At 37.8% G+C, this 17,350-nt stretch overlaps 1 protein-coding gene across 1 annotated transcript in view; it reads right to left on the reverse strand.

Annotated features, from left to right (window-relative positions):
• Positions 1 to 5,677: 5,677 nt before the first annotated feature.
• The window catches only part of LOC137607386 (CMP-N-acetylneuraminate-beta-galactosamide-alpha-2,3-sialyltransferase 1-like), a 51,590-nt gene continuing 39,917 nt past the window's right edge, over positions 5,678 to 17,350 (reverse strand). Inside the window, exons 4-7 of the mRNA XM_068333107.1 lie at positions 9,362 to 9,541; positions 8,513 to 8,558; positions 6,082 to 6,201; positions 5,678 to 5,912 (exon numbers count right to left, since the gene is read on the reverse strand). Of these exons, the coding sequence (XP_068189208.1) occupies positions 5,739 to 5,912; positions 6,082 to 6,201; positions 8,513 to 8,558; positions 9,362 to 9,541 (520 nt within the window). The 3' untranslated portion in view covers positions 5,678 to 5,738. The remainder of the gene's footprint in view (positions 5,913 to 6,081; positions 6,202 to 8,512; positions 8,559 to 9,361; positions 9,542 to 17,350) is intronic.

A 17,350-nucleotide genomic window follows, 5' to 3' on the forward strand; every position in this document is an offset into this window, starting at 1 on the left:
TAGAGGAGTCATTGTTATGGAGGAAACTAGACCTTCCTTATAACCTCTTCTGCTATTTGACAAGCAGCAGTATTACCTGAATCTATCAGGTACATTAATGTAAGTTAAAACAATGTGTCACATCAAGGAATTTCAGAAACATCTTTAAAGCAATCTCAGGTTCTACTTGTGTCACCTTAAACATTTCATCCACATAAACCCTCGGCTTCTTGTCGTCCATGTCAGCCAGCAGCTGATGACAATGTATCTGGATATATTTCAGCATACCTGGCTCCAGAGCAAGGACTGTCTCCCTTTCAATTGGTGTTGAAAGAAATTCCAGGATTGCAGAACGCTTTTCATTCTCCATCCGTGTTAGAGTCATTGCATCAATATTCCCTCCTCACTCTGACACCTTCACAGATGGGAAACTCAGAGGCTGTAGAACTCAGACCATTCTCTACAATAAAACATTGTATATTCCCAGTCTGATTCTGCAAATCAAGCTACATGCATGGTTTGCAGAATCCTCGGACAGGGCAGTTACTGCCAGGTTACAGTCTGATACCGAATATACAGCAAGTGACCCCGTTTGGCTCATTATTTGCAGCAGTCGCTCTTTCACATCTTTTTTTGCAACTCACCTTCTTCTGGCATGAGTGTAAAATGAACTTCAGTTATTTGCAGAGTATAGTCAGTCCAGTTCAGGCCCATCATGTTCACCACAAACGGCCCTACCATCTAAGTTCTGGTGTTGGGGTTGATCCCCTGCAGCAGAATACACCGTTCCTCAGAGGTGGGCCTTCTCACATTCAGCTCCACGGCATCCAGAACGTGTTGCCCTTTGCACAACATTCGTGCAGAGACTGGCAAAATGATTGGAACTGAAATGTTGGCATAGTTAATAAATCCATGCAATGAAGTGTTTGAAATTTTTTTTTCCTGATGGAGAGTTTTCATTTAAGCGTTGTCTCTTCTTAGTGTTTCTGTGGATAAATAATATTTAAAAGCCAACTGGAAATCAGGACCATTTAGAAAAGAATAATTCAGAAGTTTTTAGGGGGACTGTTGAATGCTACTTTAAGTTTTATAAGCTTAGATAATTCTGAAGATAGGAGAGCAGCCAAAACCTAAAAAAAGAGATGAAGCTCAAGTAAAATATGTACTCCAAAGAGAAAGTTATAACAGGAACAACAACTTCGGTGATCAGTCATCACAGCTGAAGATATCGAGCCTACTTTTATTTCATCTGTCGATAGAAGTTAAAAAAAGAAGAAGTCCTTTTCACGGTGGATTCGGACGTTTTTGGAGTATCATCTACTTGAGCTACAAGAGACACATTCACTCTAAAGTCTTCTGTTCAACGGTTTGAGCCGACACCTGTAGGTCCTCGTTATGAACAGCAGGTGGCGCCATCAGCGTCACGTGTTCAAGGAGACCTCCGTGCTGGTAGCTGGAGAGAACCATTAGCGATTCAATATAAATATATTATTATTATTGTCATCATCATCATCATCATCATCATCATCAAATTAAATAGATAAAACAAATAAAAGCGCTGACCTGTCTCTCGCCCACATTCAGACGGATGGATGGATGGATGGATGGATGGATGGATGGATGGATGGATGGATGGATGGATGGATGGATGGATGGATGGATGGATGGATGGATAGATAGATAGATAGATAGATAGATAGATAGATAGATAGATAGATAGATAGATAGATAGATTGGCCTATTATTTTATACAACACAAACAATGAGCAAATTTATTATTTATATTGCTCCACACAGTCAGCCAGCAGAAATTACCCAATGAAAGACTTGCATACAAATAAACGGATCAATGATAATGCAATACAGTTGGCAACTATTTCCTGATGTGAATTTTTTTATTGTGTTTTTTCTTTCCAGTGAATTAAATCAATGGCTTTTAGTTGAGACGATTACTGTATTCTTATTAAAAATAAAAATGCATTAAAAGCATGTACGAGTTGTGACATACCGTTGATGACTAAAATAATTAATTTCTAAACTGCAGTCAGGCTTTTGCAGAGGCCACTGGTGGATATCAGACTCATACAGTTCCATAAAATGGCCAATTTTATGATTCAATGCCTATGTCTAATATATTTGTGTTGTTATAAAGGCAGAACTTTATCTTGGAATGAAATACAGTATTTAAGAGCCATACTGTCAGCCTTTTTCTTTTGAACTGGGAAACCATATACACTGTAAAAAGTCTCATATATCATTTAATAGCTTATAGAACGTTCAAGTAAAGGCTGTAACACAAGGCAGATATTAAAGTTAAACCAATGGTAATGTACTCCCTTTGTGAATGGGGTGTCTAAAGATTGTAGAACTGAGCAGTCTTAAAAATCAATGGAGAGAGTTGAGCTCAGCAGACTTTAAAGAACTGTGTAAGTCATCACAACTCAGTATTCATAAATATCATCATTCTGTGCTCTGAGGCAGCTGATCAGTGATCAGTCCTGAGTGTTTGTGTGTTTGATTGGAGTGTTTAAAATATATAGTAGAGCGGGGCAGTAAAGAAGAATCATATACTTCAACGCTTTCTATTCCTAATTGCATTTCCATGTCATTATTATAAATTCATACACAATCAGTGAGCCAACATGGTCCTTCTGAAATGTTATATTTAAGTGTTTGAAGCATGAGCTGTAGATGGGAGTTTGGATCTGATGCATTCTACCACTTTCAATAACTATGCTTTTCATGCCATTGCTATATTTGCTTCTTGAAGAAGTCCACAGTGGATGAGAGCAGTGTCAATTGATAAGAAAGGATTTGGTAAAATGGATGTTTCTCCCACAGCAGTCACAAGTCAAAATGTTAAATTATGAGAGAGAGAGAGAGAGAGAGAGAGAGAGAGAGAGAGAGAGAGAGAGAGAGGGAGAGAGAGAGAGAGAGAGAGAGAGAGGAGAGAGAGAGAGAGAGAGAGAGAGAGAGAGAGAGAGAGAGAGAGAGAGGGAGAGAGAGAAGGAAAGAATATGCTGGTAAAGGAGAAGTTACAAAAAGAGTCTACTATTATTCTAACATTTTATGGAAAATAATATTCCCCTTTTAAGATTGTTAAGGACTAAGCATAGCATGACTTAGAATTGAGTGAAAGGTTCTTTTCTTGCTTGGTGAGGAGAAAAATCCAAAGATCAAAAAAGCAAGCAACTACTGTCCTGAGGTAAGATTTCTAATCATACTCAGATTTCACTACTTACGATATATGATCCTGATTTCAAAAGAAATCAAATGATTACCTCATTTCAACTGTAACCTAAAAAACAAATCCACAAATATCCATTCAAAGTTGTTGCCATGACACACACAGATTTATTTTTTTTATTTTATTTTTTTGTCTAGAATCATTGTAATGTCATATCTCTCTATATTAATTTAACAAAACCTGTGAAGCACTCAGATTGTGTTGATTGTTGTAGACTGGTTTATCACACCAGTTTGCATAAGGCTGCCATCATTTACAGCTTTCCGACATAAAATCTGTACTAACATCCTAAATGTATTCGTTTTATAATTAATAAACCCCTTGCCCGTTTTCACATTTTAAAAAACATTAAAAAACGAAAACAAAACAAAACCCTCCAGTTGTGTTTTAACCCATTGTAGGAGTCCACTAACTGAATAATGCAAAATGTCATTAACATATCTCCAACGCAAGTCAGTGACCCTGTTCACTGGACAGGGAAAAACACAATGAATATACAGCCTGAAATGTTATCAGGATGCTACTTTGAAGGGTTTATTTGTTGGTCAAAAATAAAGTGAAAGTATAAGTAGATGGAAACAATGGGAGTGACAGCTACATGAGGGAACATTAAAGAATCAATTGACTTTGAAAAGTGTCATTTAATAATAAGCCATCACTTCAGACACGATGAATTAAACAATGTCAAAACTAGTATATGTCCTCGTCCACAAGGTGGGAGTATCCCCTCCAGAACAAATGAGACTTAACTGACAAATTTTTAAAAAAAAAGCATTTCAAAAATATATTCATAAGATTCCACTTTTTCTCAGCCTGCTCTCATGTGGTGAGGGTAATGATCATAAAGATGATGAGCAAATGTCCCATTATGTTTCAAGGCACATGGAACAAATCACTACCAATCAGAGAATCACTATCGAGCCTGCGATTCCTGAACAATCTGTGATTCTGAAAGATTCAGAGATTTGTTAGTGAAAATGGTAGCATCTGAAGTCTGCGTTTGTAGAAGTCATAAAACACTTAGTTGATATTCAGTCTTGGACAAATAGAGTCAAAGATTGCTACCCTACATGGATACACAAATGGTGTTTATTATTCTATGGTATATCCAAAAATGCACTCATCAGGGAAATAATTTTCAAAAATGTAAACAGTAATATTATAAATTATCCTGAAATTTAGTGACGCTAATGATAAATATTCAAATAAAGCACACGTTTTATGGTGAATTCACAATAAAAAACTTCCATTAAAGGCACTTAACACTCACTAATCATTATAAATACACGTCACATGAACATCAACAATGTCCAGTTCATCATAGATTTTTATTAGGCACCCTTAAATTCTCATGATCAAAGTCTTCAACTAGACAAATTGTTTGTGTGACCCCTCAAGTGCTTTAGACCATTCTGTCAAATTTGTGTTGATGCTGAATGATTCACGTAACTAATAAGACCACATCTCCTGTACAGGTACTCACGGCCAATGGATAGTCCAAAAATAAAGTCCAAAACTTTATCTTGTGAATGACTTCGTATTTTCTTAATTAGATTCGACTAAATGCAGATTGGTTGATGTGCTCAAAAAGAGTTATGGCACTATTCTATGAAAAAACTTACCAATTATTAATAGATAAATTAAATCAAATTTGAAAATATGTAATTTCAATCCTTAATTCAGTGAGGGTTGAGTGAACGTTTCCAAAACTAAATAAATCCACTTTGGTAATCTATAAATGTTAGGCTGTAGTAAAACAGGCTCTTTGGGAATGCTTTTGGATGAGATAAAGTGACCCTTGACCAACTGAGTGCCTTCCACCACAAATCTTGGATTTGATCGAGGTTTCTGCCTGTTAAAAAGCAGTTCGTCCTCCCACTGTCTCCAAGTTCTTGCTCATGAGGGATTGTTCGATCTCTGTAGAGTAAAGACTAAAGATATGCTCTTCTTTGAAAAACTTCCTTGTCACCAAACAATCTCCAGTATATTGCATGTTTTTGCATTGCAGGGGTAGGCTGAAGACACATGCAAATCCAGAAAAATAGGGTTAGATTAATCTGGAACGTCTATATGTAAGGCGACACCCCAGTTCCACCTGGATCTACACAGGCAAATATGGCACTTTTCTGACTACTGCTGTCAACTGCACATATTTTATGTCAACACATACAGCTTCAGATAGCTGCAGTGCTTTCCTTTCACAGGAAAGGGAACATAAAAATACATATAATAGTATAATTAGATTATTATACCATGCATGTCTATAGACAAAATTGTCTTCTATGCGTCATCTCCCATGGATTGCAGATTTTGCCTTTGCCTTTCTGATTGTTACCAAGACAGATATGTTGCTTCATCAATAAACACAAGTATAAGTGAAGAAGAGAAAGGACAGGTCACAATAGTTCATATAAGAATATCTTTGGGACCAATGACAGGATTTTTCTCTCAGCATAAAATAAAATAAAATAAATGAGAGTTTAAAATTCAGCAATGGCTCAATGTGTCCCCATCATCTGCCTTTGAACATCTGGATTTTGTGCTTGTCTGCCAGTAGAAGGGTGACATTATATTCATAATCTCCATCATGGACTCCCGTGTGTCGAAAAGCTCCAGACAGAAGGTTGTCCTCCCAGTAGTGGTGCCAATTTCCATACCGGTCCGCTCCAAATCCAAACACACTGACCTGTGGAGGGGTACAAAGTGTCATATACAAAGTGAAATATCCACGCAACTTTCCTATATTTATCCATTTGTATACTTTGATTAAGTTTCACATTAGTTTTGAACATTTGTTTTTAATTCAGAGAAGTTCTGTGAAGATTCAGTGCTGTTGTCATCTTAATGCAACTCACCTCATCACATATGTGAATAGCCAGAAGTAAGGTGAGGAAGCCAGTGGAAGGATATCGTCCATGACCCTCAAGCCAAGACTCGTAGACATATTTAAAAAACGTGGGACTGTAAATCAAAACCTGCAGAATCAGAAGAGATGTTTTTTCCTTTTACACACTGAATTACTCACATTCCTTTACCTAGCCAACTGTATCGAAAGGAAATATCGGGAAGAAAATTAATAAAATGTTTTATACTGAAAGCAGCTTTGTCCCAGACACTTCAATTGAAAGCACAGATGCACAGAGATCGAAAAGCTGATGCTGGCATAGCTGGCACACTTCATTTTTATTTGGTGTAGCTTTGACATATAACCACCGTCGTCATCATCATCATCATCATCATCATCATCATCATCATCATCATCATCATCATCATCATCATCATGACACTTCAGTAAAGAATCATCACACAACGGCAGTGGGTATGTGTCAGGAACAGCCAGTGGCAAACTATCTTAATGTACCATATGTCACTTGTCAAAATGAAAAAAAATTATGTGTGAAAAAAGTACTGACATCTTTAGAATAAGACACACCATAGCCTAAAAATATTTAACTAATGACAGACTTCTGATAACACATCAGATTGTTTTTAATCTTATTCATTCTTAGTGTTTTCTACATTAACATCTCTGATTATTTCAGAACCTTCTTCACTTCCCTGTACTGAATCAATCGCTTCACCTGTGTTTCCTCAGTCACCTGTAACCCTTCTCCCAATGAGCCTCCTTCCTTGATACACTCTGCTAAGCCCTCAGTTCAATGCTAGATCTAGTGATGTCCAAATGAGGCCTCATGGGGCTTCAAACCCTTTGGGACCATTGTGTTGAAAACTACTTCATTACTCGACGCTTCATTCATTGGGAATGTGAGCGTCCTTTTTGGCAGCATGGTTGTACTGCAGTCACACAATGGTCAAGCCCAAAATGCAGTTCTTTGACGTTTCCTGTCTTCTATACATTTTCTGAAAAAACAAACAAAAAACAAAAACAAAACCCGAATATAATTTAATTTACTGTGTTAATCCTGCTTGGCTATATCTAGCCTTATATTATAGGAAATTGATTTATGATCATTGATCCTTGCAGGGTTCAATAAGAGATATAGATTACAGTACATGTTCATGTGTATTTAAAATAACTATATAAATATGTGCTTGTGTGCGTGAGTTTCATAGGAGAATTAGGGCCACTGGAAAAAAAAAGGTCTATGTTGTGAGATAAAAGTCAGAATTCCGAAATTTCATCTCAGCAGCACCACCGGCTTCATTCTCATGTCTGGCTCAGTAACACCTCATCATTGACAACGTGTTGTTACGGAATGCCAGGTGCTGGGAACAAAGCAAACACTTCACCTGCAAGTTAAAAATGAGATGTGTGTGGTTTATTTTTTTCTTGAAAATAACTTTCTTAGAATTTAAAATCCACTTTGTTCTGGGGCACAAGTCCAAAATTTTCTCAGACTTGAGATCTCTTTCTGGTTGGTGCCATTGCAAAGCAATTAGAAAGCAAACCGTCAGCAATCCAAAAGCTAATCTAATCAGTCAGGAAGGTATTGACGCGATTGGCAGCACACCGCGCTGTTGCATCCATTTTAACACATCTGGGACCGGCCTGTGTTTCAGATCCCCGCCCAATGATCCGAACCACTAAACTGGTTCACCTGGTGAATGAAGCACTTAGTGTTTTACCTGGTGAATAAACCACGTGACTGTTTCAGATGGTGAATGAACCACCTGAGTGGTTCAAACGTCATCAATCAAGTGATTTTTCCATGTTTTAAGCAGGCCTCAAAGCAGTTGTTCAGAAAAAAATCCCTACCAAGTCTGGGGCAGGGTTTGGAGTGCCTTGTCAAAGAGGACATCACTGCATACACTCTGCTCAGCCTTCAGTTCGATGCTAGATCCTTGTTTGTGTGAGTACTTCTTTCCAGGATTCCTGTTTTCTGTCTAATTACTGTACCCAGTTCCAGTTTTGCTTGCCCCTGTGGGATTTGTTTGCCTGTTGGAATGACAACAGGCACAAAACAGGCTCTTCTTGCTTGAATAAATACAAACTTTGATTCCTTATCTGTCTACTGTCCTGTTGTCCTTTTGGTTCTCTCTGCTAGTTAGTCAAAAGCCTAATAATAATAAAGATAATTCAAGAAAAAGTATTCAATATACAGAAACACTATTAGTTTTATGATATCAACATATATAAAGAATACATTAAACTAAATGTATTAATATTGAATATTAATCCTTATTGTTTTGGAATGAAACACAATAAAGTTTCAGGTTTAAGTGGATACATAAAGTCAATGCTGAAATAAAAGCATGTTAAATTGATAAAAGGATGAATTAAAAAAGTTAACACAAATAAAAATATATAACCTTTTTAAAGCTCACCTTATCTTTGTTTGCCTTTATCCTGGACATAACAGGCAGGTATGTGCTGCAAACAAAAGAAAATTCCAGGGACTTAATTGCAGTTTTTCATAGACTTAAATGTTTTTCTTTGAATTATTAGTTACTTTATTTATCTCAATTAACTACGTAAATGTCTTCCTTTATGTTTTTATAGCTGTATGAGGAAAGCTGAGTAAATATAGGTATTTAGATACCATCACATTAACATTAGCTTACTATCATTGTTTTCTTTCTGATTCATTGACAAATGTGTCAAAGGTTTGATGAGGCTCTTTGAATAAACTTGGGAGCATCTCCTTCAACATTCAAACATTCCAATTTGAAAGAATTCAAATTTTTCTTTTGCAGTTTACTTGCACAAACTTGTCAGATTTAGTGTTGAAAGGAGATTTGCACACAGTTTTGACATTTTTGCATATAGAGGAGTATATATTTGAGTATTCAAAGTCAGGAGAGTGGGCCAGAAACAAACAGTCCATTGTACCTTAATGCAGTTTTCTACCTTCATATAAGCTCCTGTGGCAAGACTTAATTTAATATAATTATATTTGATATGGAAGTCTGACAAATTGAAATCGTTGTTCCAATCCAGAGAAAGTATACCCAATTGGGGGATGTGACACATCAAGTGTACCCCCTAAAGCAATTAAAAATAGAGTATTGGGCCATTGAGAAACAGAGTTTGTATTTATTGTTTTTCTTAAAGCCGCTATATTATAAAAATGAGGCTGATTTCTGAATTGTGGGTTTGGCAATACAAGTTATACCTTTTATACAGAATGTATAATACAGCCCAGCAATGCAGTTGCAGCTGTACAAGATATTTACTGTTGAATGGTCCCGGTGGTGAGAGCGCTAATGATCCACTGCAGGTCCAATGTCTTGAAGGGGATCAGCACCAGGCTGGTAGAGTTTTCCAGGTCGATTGCACTTTCTGGATACATGACATGATGTGTTGTTCTGGAACCCACATCCTCCTCAAAACCAGCGGTAGGAGCCTGGTTCATTCTGTAAGAACAATTAAAAGAAGACATGTTTGATTCTGGGCTGTTTCAAAAACTTAATTTTACTTTTCTGTAGTTTCCATCAATGTTTTTTTTGTTTTGTTTGTTTGTTCTAGTAGCCACACTCTGAAAATGACTCAGTTTTCATGAAGCCACCAAGCTAGTGAAACCTCATTACACCAAAAACAGAAAGTGCAGTTTGTGCCCACTTCTCCATGTTTTGGACATCAATTTGGGACAATCATGTATCCATTTAGAGTGCAACAATTACTGTTTGGCAAGCTAAGCGAAGCATCCCTGTTATTATGTCCAACAATACCCTCTCAAGCTGGAGTAGTAATTGGCAAGAACATAGTTTGACAGAAGCAGCTGGAGTCGGTCAGAGGAAGGAGAAGGAAAATGATGAAGCTGACCCTTGTGCGACTAGCATCACCTGTTTGGGAGCTCCGGTCTGAGCAATATCATTCTTCTCATTACGGAGTCTGAGATGACAGATATAAAAAACATGACATTTTCAGCCTGTGCCTGTCGTGACACAGAACAACTGCAAAAGACATTTTAGGTCAAGGCAATTTTACAGTTGATGAAATATTTCTTACCTTTTCTAATCTCCCTCTCTCTCTCTCTCTTTTTTTTTTTTTTTTTGCTGTTCCATGTCGCAACTTGATGTGGCCTGTAGGGTTAAATAACTGTGATCTTCCACCTTTGGAAATATCTCTGTACCCATTAATGAAATTGATGAGTCACCTTTGAGGCATAGACACCTCTATTATCATTCTGTGCCCTTTGTGCTCTATGCTAATGCTAAAAAAAAAAAAAAACCCAGTGCATTTCTTAGGGTACAAGACAGATCTCAGTTGTGTCAATAATAAGATCTGTGTAGTCATGTGACATTATGCATGTCATGCGTATTCTCATTGTTTCATATACCATCTTTTGTTTACAGTTAGATAAAAGTTATCTGAATACAAAACTGTTGACTGTGCAAGAAAATCTCACGTTGCTTTAAAAGCAGTTATTAAAGTAGCATTCATGTCTTTTTTGTTATTTTGTACTATATTAACTTCTCAGATGATGGTTTGCATTGATATACACAGCCAACTTATACAGAGCAACACAAATATTAATTTGGTATTGTGTTTCTGGCCTTGTGAAGAATGTGAATCTAATATCAGCTCTACTTGTATATCTACTGTAGTTTTAATTTCCTGTTGGCTTTTTGAGGAAATGTGCTGTCCATCACAACAGGACTGGCTACGAGCTGAATTCTTCTTGCTGTTGTGTCAAATTGATAGCTCTGGTAGACCAGTGTGTATATATCAAATTAGTGAATCAAACAGAAAAAAACAAGGCAGTCACAGACTGCAACATCCCGTGACACCCTGAATTCAAAATTTTACCTTGACCTACTTTCAAAGGTCAGGGTCATTGAATAAAACACGTAACTGGTATACTGTATTTGTCATGAGGTTTCAGAGATGCGTACCAAAAAAAGTATAAAAGTGAAAATGTGACCTTGATCTAGTTTTTCCTTTCGGCTTTTCCCTTCAGGGGTCGCCACAGTGAATCAAGATCCTCCATCTAACCATGTCCTCTGCATCCTCTTCTCTCACACCAACTACCTTCATGTCCTCTTTCACTACATCCATAAACCTCCTCTTTGGTCTTCCTCTAGGCCTCCTGCCTGGCAGTTCAAAACTCAGCATCCTTCTACCAATATATTCACAATCTCTCCTCTGGACATCTCCAAACCATCTCAGTCTGGTCTTTCTGACTTTATCTCCAAAACCTCTAACATGTGCTGTCCCTCTGATGTACTCATTCCTGATCCTATCCATCCTGGTCACTCCCAAAGAGAACCTCAGCATCTTCATCTCTGCTACCTCCAGCTCTGTCTCCTGTCTTTTCCTCAGTGACACTGTCTCTAGACCAAACAACATCGCTGGTCTCACCACAGTTTTGTACACCTTTCCTTTCATTTTAGCTGAAACTCTTCTATCACACATCACACCTGACACTTTCCTCCACCCGTTCCATCCTGCCTGTACACGCTTCTTCACCTCTTTTCCAGACTCTCCATTGCTCTGGACTGTTGACCCTAAGTACTTCAAATCCTCCACCTTCTTGATCTCTTCTCCCTGTAACCTCACTCTTCCACCCAAGTGGAAGAGTGAGGTCTTACTGCGGCTAACCTTCATTCCTCTCCTTTCCAGGACAAACCTCCACCTGTCTAGCTTCTCCTCCACCTGTTCCCTGCTCTCACTGCAGATCACAATGTCATCTGCAAACATCATAGTCCATGGAGATTCCTGTCTAGCCTCGTCTGTCAGCCTGTCCATCACCATAGCAAACAAGAAGGGGCTCAGAGCTGATCCCTGATGCAGTCCCACCTCCATCTTTAACTCCTCTGTCACACCTACAGCACACCTCACCACTGTCTTACAGTCCTCATACATGTCCTGCACCACTTTCACATACTTCTCTGCCACCTCCCACCATCAGCTCACACTTCGGAGACGTTCTGGCGGGAGCGGGAATCGATCCACCGATGGCTGGTCGATCTGTCTTCAAGACATCTGCTCTACCACAGAGCCACTGCCGCCCACACTGGCCTTCTTCTTCGTCTTTCTATCTCAACCAGTTCCTGAATGTACAAAAGTTATAATTTGACCTTGACCTAGTTTTTTCAAGATCAAGTTCATCATCTCATTTTCATCCCCTTTGCTGCCCGAGTAATGTGCTTTTTGTTTTATCTTTCTGTCTGCAATGATTGTGAAGATATTTGGTGGACTAATGGATGAACACACAAGCACTGATAATTACAATACATCACCGCTTCATGGGATGTAAAAACACAGGGCAGCTGCCATCCATCGGAAATAAACCATGCCAAGATCTGAGCCTGTTCTTAAACTAATGGTACCATCTTCCATCGCACGCAATCGATTGCATGTACTGTATGTACACATCAGCACAGCACTCAACTGGTGCGTGGAGAGTGTGCAGCCAAGCCAAAAATGGACGGCACAGGAGAGAATGAGGAGAAGATGAAAGCTATGGATGAGAGGGAGCCCATTAAAGGGAGAGACCCAGAGGAGGAAAGTGCTGCTAAATGCTGCATAATTACAAATGCCTTTATAAGCAAGTGGCATGGACGGTGTTAAAAAATGTAAAAACACACTAGATGAACTGATCTCAACATTTCAAATGGCAGCTATCTTTTATAATTTGATGATAGGTAGGAAGATAGATAGATAGTTGGATGGATGGATGGATGGATGGATGGACGGACAGATAGATGGATAGATAGACAGACAGACAGACAGACAGACAGAGACAGACAGACAGACAGACATATAGATAGATAGATAGATCTAGAACATAAATGGATGATAAAATATGACTGAACGAGACCTCTTGAGCGGAAGAGGTTATTGTGTTTACTAGTGTCTATTTGTTTTTGTTTGCTGTGTGCAAGGATTTTAGTTTTTCACATTTTCCCTAGCCATACAAAAACTAAAGACCTGGTTTGCATGGCACTTGGCGCTGGTAGAGCTATGAGATCTGATTCTAGTAGAAAAAAGTTTGTGGGCAGCTTCCAAGCCTGACTAATCATTCCAGTCGATCTTTGCTCTGCTGCGTTCTCCAGTAGTCAGTAACATTCTACGTCTGTCTGTTTGATACTCGGAAGAAAGCTCAGTATGGATTTATCAATTTATCCCAACAAACTGTGCTGCATCTTGAAACAAAGTTGAGGCCAGTGAGCCAGAATGAAAAGTATACTGAAAGGTTGGTGAGTGAACAGAACTTAAAAAATAAAATCTGAATGATGCTAGGAAAGCAGGAGGGAGACGTGATGCTCAGCTGTCTCTAATGCAACAACCAGCAGAAACTATAACGCAGCTGTTGTGGTAAGTTGTTTCCTCGCTCAACGCCAGAGGAAATCAGTGTTGTGTTACCAATAATGAAGCTGCTACACCAGATGTGGTTATTATCAACACAGAACTGATAATTCTCAGATTGCATCATCAGTTCCTTTCTTGGGAAAAAAACTTTATCTGTCACAATGACAATGTGTAACTTTATGTGACTGCAGAAATCTTACAAAATGATACATAACAGAATTGTTTTAAAGTTTAATATCTTAGCAAGAAAGACAGAACTTTATTTTTGGCGTTTCTCCTTTCACCTCTGGCTTCTGGGGATTGTGAGGAAAAGACCAGCAAGGAGATCCCTGCCATCCAGTGCAGAAGAAAAAATATGTTGGAGGAACCTCGTGTTCAAGTTAATTAACAACAAAACCATTTTCTCTGCAGCACACTTGTGTTCTGCCTTAACATCACATAATTGTGCAGTATATATCTGCAGGTACATTTTTATATAATATTCCTTGAGGCAATGTTCTTCTCAGGAAAAAATAAAAAAGAGCCTTACTTGGCATCTGTGTCATTATCTTGTAACACTGTTCATGACATTGGAGAAAGGTAATCATGTTTCTATGGTTAAAACCACAAATTGTCTCTCAATTGTAGAACGGGACTGACATGTTGTTAAATGTGATTTGCAATTCATCCCATTTCTTTGTGCTAGCTAAAAGCAATGGCAGATGTCTATGAAAGTGCAATAAGGGAGGCCTCATTTGCTATTGGGATTAGAGGAAGATTTTCATGAATATCACAATATACATGAAAGTCTATGAAAATCAAGTATAAAAAATACCACACAAACCTGCTTTATGGCCAATGCTCAGAGTGGTCGCATGCTCAGTTAGGAAGAATCTTAAAGCTTGATTAGATTCCATTTCTTGTGTCAGATGAGATAACGCTTGATCTCATGCTGTCCTCCAAATTGTACATCTTTTTGTTTTGTTCGCCTTCCTCCTTGTATTAGGTGCTGACTGCTGTTAGCTGCTTGCCACTGTGTTTAGTTTGATAATTATTTTACATAACTTAAATACTGTATATTAAAGTGCTTTAACATACCTTAAATACACAACAAAATACAACCATGAGATCTGTAGGATGCCAAACTTAGACTAAGGCTTATTTCTCCTGTGTCTCAGTTTTTTCTCAGGAGTAAAAAGATGCACTAAATCTCAATTTAGTCTCCTTTTAAGTTTCAGCAGAGATCTCAACAAGGTCTAATTTAATTCTCAGAGTTTCTAATTGCCTCGCCTATTTCCTCTTGTGAATTTTAGGAGAAACATATGAGAAACATTTTAGACATGGAAACTAAAATGAGACTGAAGTGAGAATCTCGAGTTTGTCTCTTGAGCTATAGGAGAGCAACCTGTGAGCAGTAAAAGTTTCCTGCATATTCATGTAGCTCAACCAAACTTCCCTTTCTTTTAATACACTGTTACTATACTAGTCTAATGTTCCTCCTCTAATGTGTAGAACACAGGATGATCCCAATTCACACTGTAGGGGTTAATGATGCAGTAATGCAACCTTATAAAAGTACTCCAGAAGTTTAGTAGTTTTTACATTGACTCACTGAGCTTGTTCACTTAATCCTGACAGGATGTTTAGTGTTGATTACCCCAAGGAGGCAAATATTTAAGATCTGTCAAATCAATATTACAACTTCTACCCTAATTCCGTCTGGAACTTGACTTGGAATAAACTGCAGCAGATCTATTGAGCCTTTTAACATCCCATCTCAACAATTGGGTCAAAAAAAAAGAAGAAGCACAAATCGTCAGAAAACACAGATTACAGCAATGTAAGATGAAGGACAACATGGAAACAAAACATAACCGTAACACCTTTCTGTATTTTTCCAATGAATCAGTCACAAACTGACCGGATTAAAGTGCCTTCTCCATCGCAGCTCTCTGCAAGACTGAAAAATCCGTGACTGAAACACAGTTTGGCTATGGGAGGAGGTACCTGATCTGGATTATATGTCTTTATACATGGTAGTCATAATTATCTTTAGTGCAACAAAGCTGGCGCTGCAGCAGCATGTATGGATATATATGTTCCCTTTCAAAGGGCATTGTGTGCACTTTATATATTTTTTGAATACACGCTAGAGCGAGGCGACTCAAGATTTTGCATCCTTATAAAGAGTGCAACACTGAAAAAAGGTTGACACACGGAACAATAAAATATATATTTAGGACTTGTTGAAAACAATACATTTCTTTAATGTATTGTGAGCAAAGCATCTGTCACTTGCAGTCACCATGTCACTCAAATAGTTTTATCTCTAGTAATCTTTTTTCTACTAACTGAATAGACAGAATGTCATGCTATAAATGACTAATGACAGTTTTAATGCTGTTTGCTTATTGTTGCACATTATTATGTCTTACTATTATTCATTTGTCCTCAAAAATACCCAAACCAAAAACCACAATTCTCCACAACAAGGCCCTGTGCCTCATGTACAGCCACATCACATAGCTCAACGTATGAACGTCGGATGCTTTGAAGGTCACTCGCTTCATTTTTTCACAGGTTTGCCACCATTACTGCAGATCTCCTTTGTTACCCTGACTGTACATTCAATGCTTGCATTGGTCTAGCTGATGAATCACTATGATGGAGAACAAGTGTCATTTCAGACGAGAATTTTCACAAAGTAAATGAACAAACGGAGCCAAATTGTACCAACAACACCACATGAGAGGAAGAGTCTCTTAAAATGTGACTGCAATTAGTTAGAGATGGCTCGCCGTTGACTGAGAACCACATTATCCTAACTGGATTTTAATTTTGGACTGGTCAAATGCCAGCTGCCAAAAGTCTGTGGGGACCAAGAAAAATGTTGTCTCATATATTACAGATAAATAACTGTGTGCTGCAACTGATTCTCAACTTGGTCTGCAGTAAAGAGTAGGAAGACTAAGAAGCATATATGTTTAGTTGTTAAATAGCTGACCTTATAAATAAAGAATAAGAAATAAAAATAAGAATATGAATCCGACAGTTACGCAGATCAACTGCTAGTGTGATGTCATCTATGCCTCTTTTAACAGCACATGCTTTACCTAAAGTTGCACAACGAATTTAGTTGCACAATGGAAGAACACATAATGAGTATCTCCTCTCTCTGTACATCACATTCAAGTCAGAAGCTTGGTGCACACAGCTTTTGTTGCCATTTTGTTTTGTTTAGTTGCCTGTTGGATTCACTTGTAGGTATGCAGCAACATCTTCAGTAAAAGAGGAAATGTCTGCCATAGCTACACAAAAGCTATGAGGCCCATTTTAATTAAAACTTCATTGAATAGGTGATTTTTGATAGAGATCAACCACAAAAGCAGCCAGAATCAGTTACGGCTGCAGCTTAAGCTGCCAATTCATCTTTTCACACTGTGTTGTAAGAAAAAAAATCTAATTAACGCATACATTACATTTCACACTGTTCTTCGACCTGTCATCAGCAGCAGGCTATAAAAATCCACAGCAGGAACGAATTTTTGCTACAATAACCATAAATTCTTATCTTCTCTCTTATTTATTAGCTGAATGAACAGTTCACCTAGATTTGAAACAACAGGCAATGTGAAAAAATAACTTATCTGTAGTTAAAATAGATGATAATTGTAATCCATGCCACAAGATGAGTTTTTTACAGACACATCAGTGTGGGCAGGTTTCATTTTGTCATAGCAAAGAAAACAGTGACGAAATGCAGTGTGGACTGATTATTGCCATTGTGTAATACAATGACAACAACAACAACAACAACAACAACAACTACTACTACTACTACTTCTACTACTATTACTACTACTACTACAATTGATGATAATAATAATAATAATAATAATAATAATAATAATAATAATAATAATAATAAT

This window comes from Antennarius striatus, chromosome 14 (assembly GCF_040054535.1).
Source record: "Antennarius striatus isolate MH-2024 chromosome 14, ASM4005453v1, whole genome shotgun sequence".
Lineage (NCBI taxonomy): Eukaryota > Metazoa > Chordata > Actinopteri > Lophiiformes > Antennariidae > Antennarius > Antennarius striatus.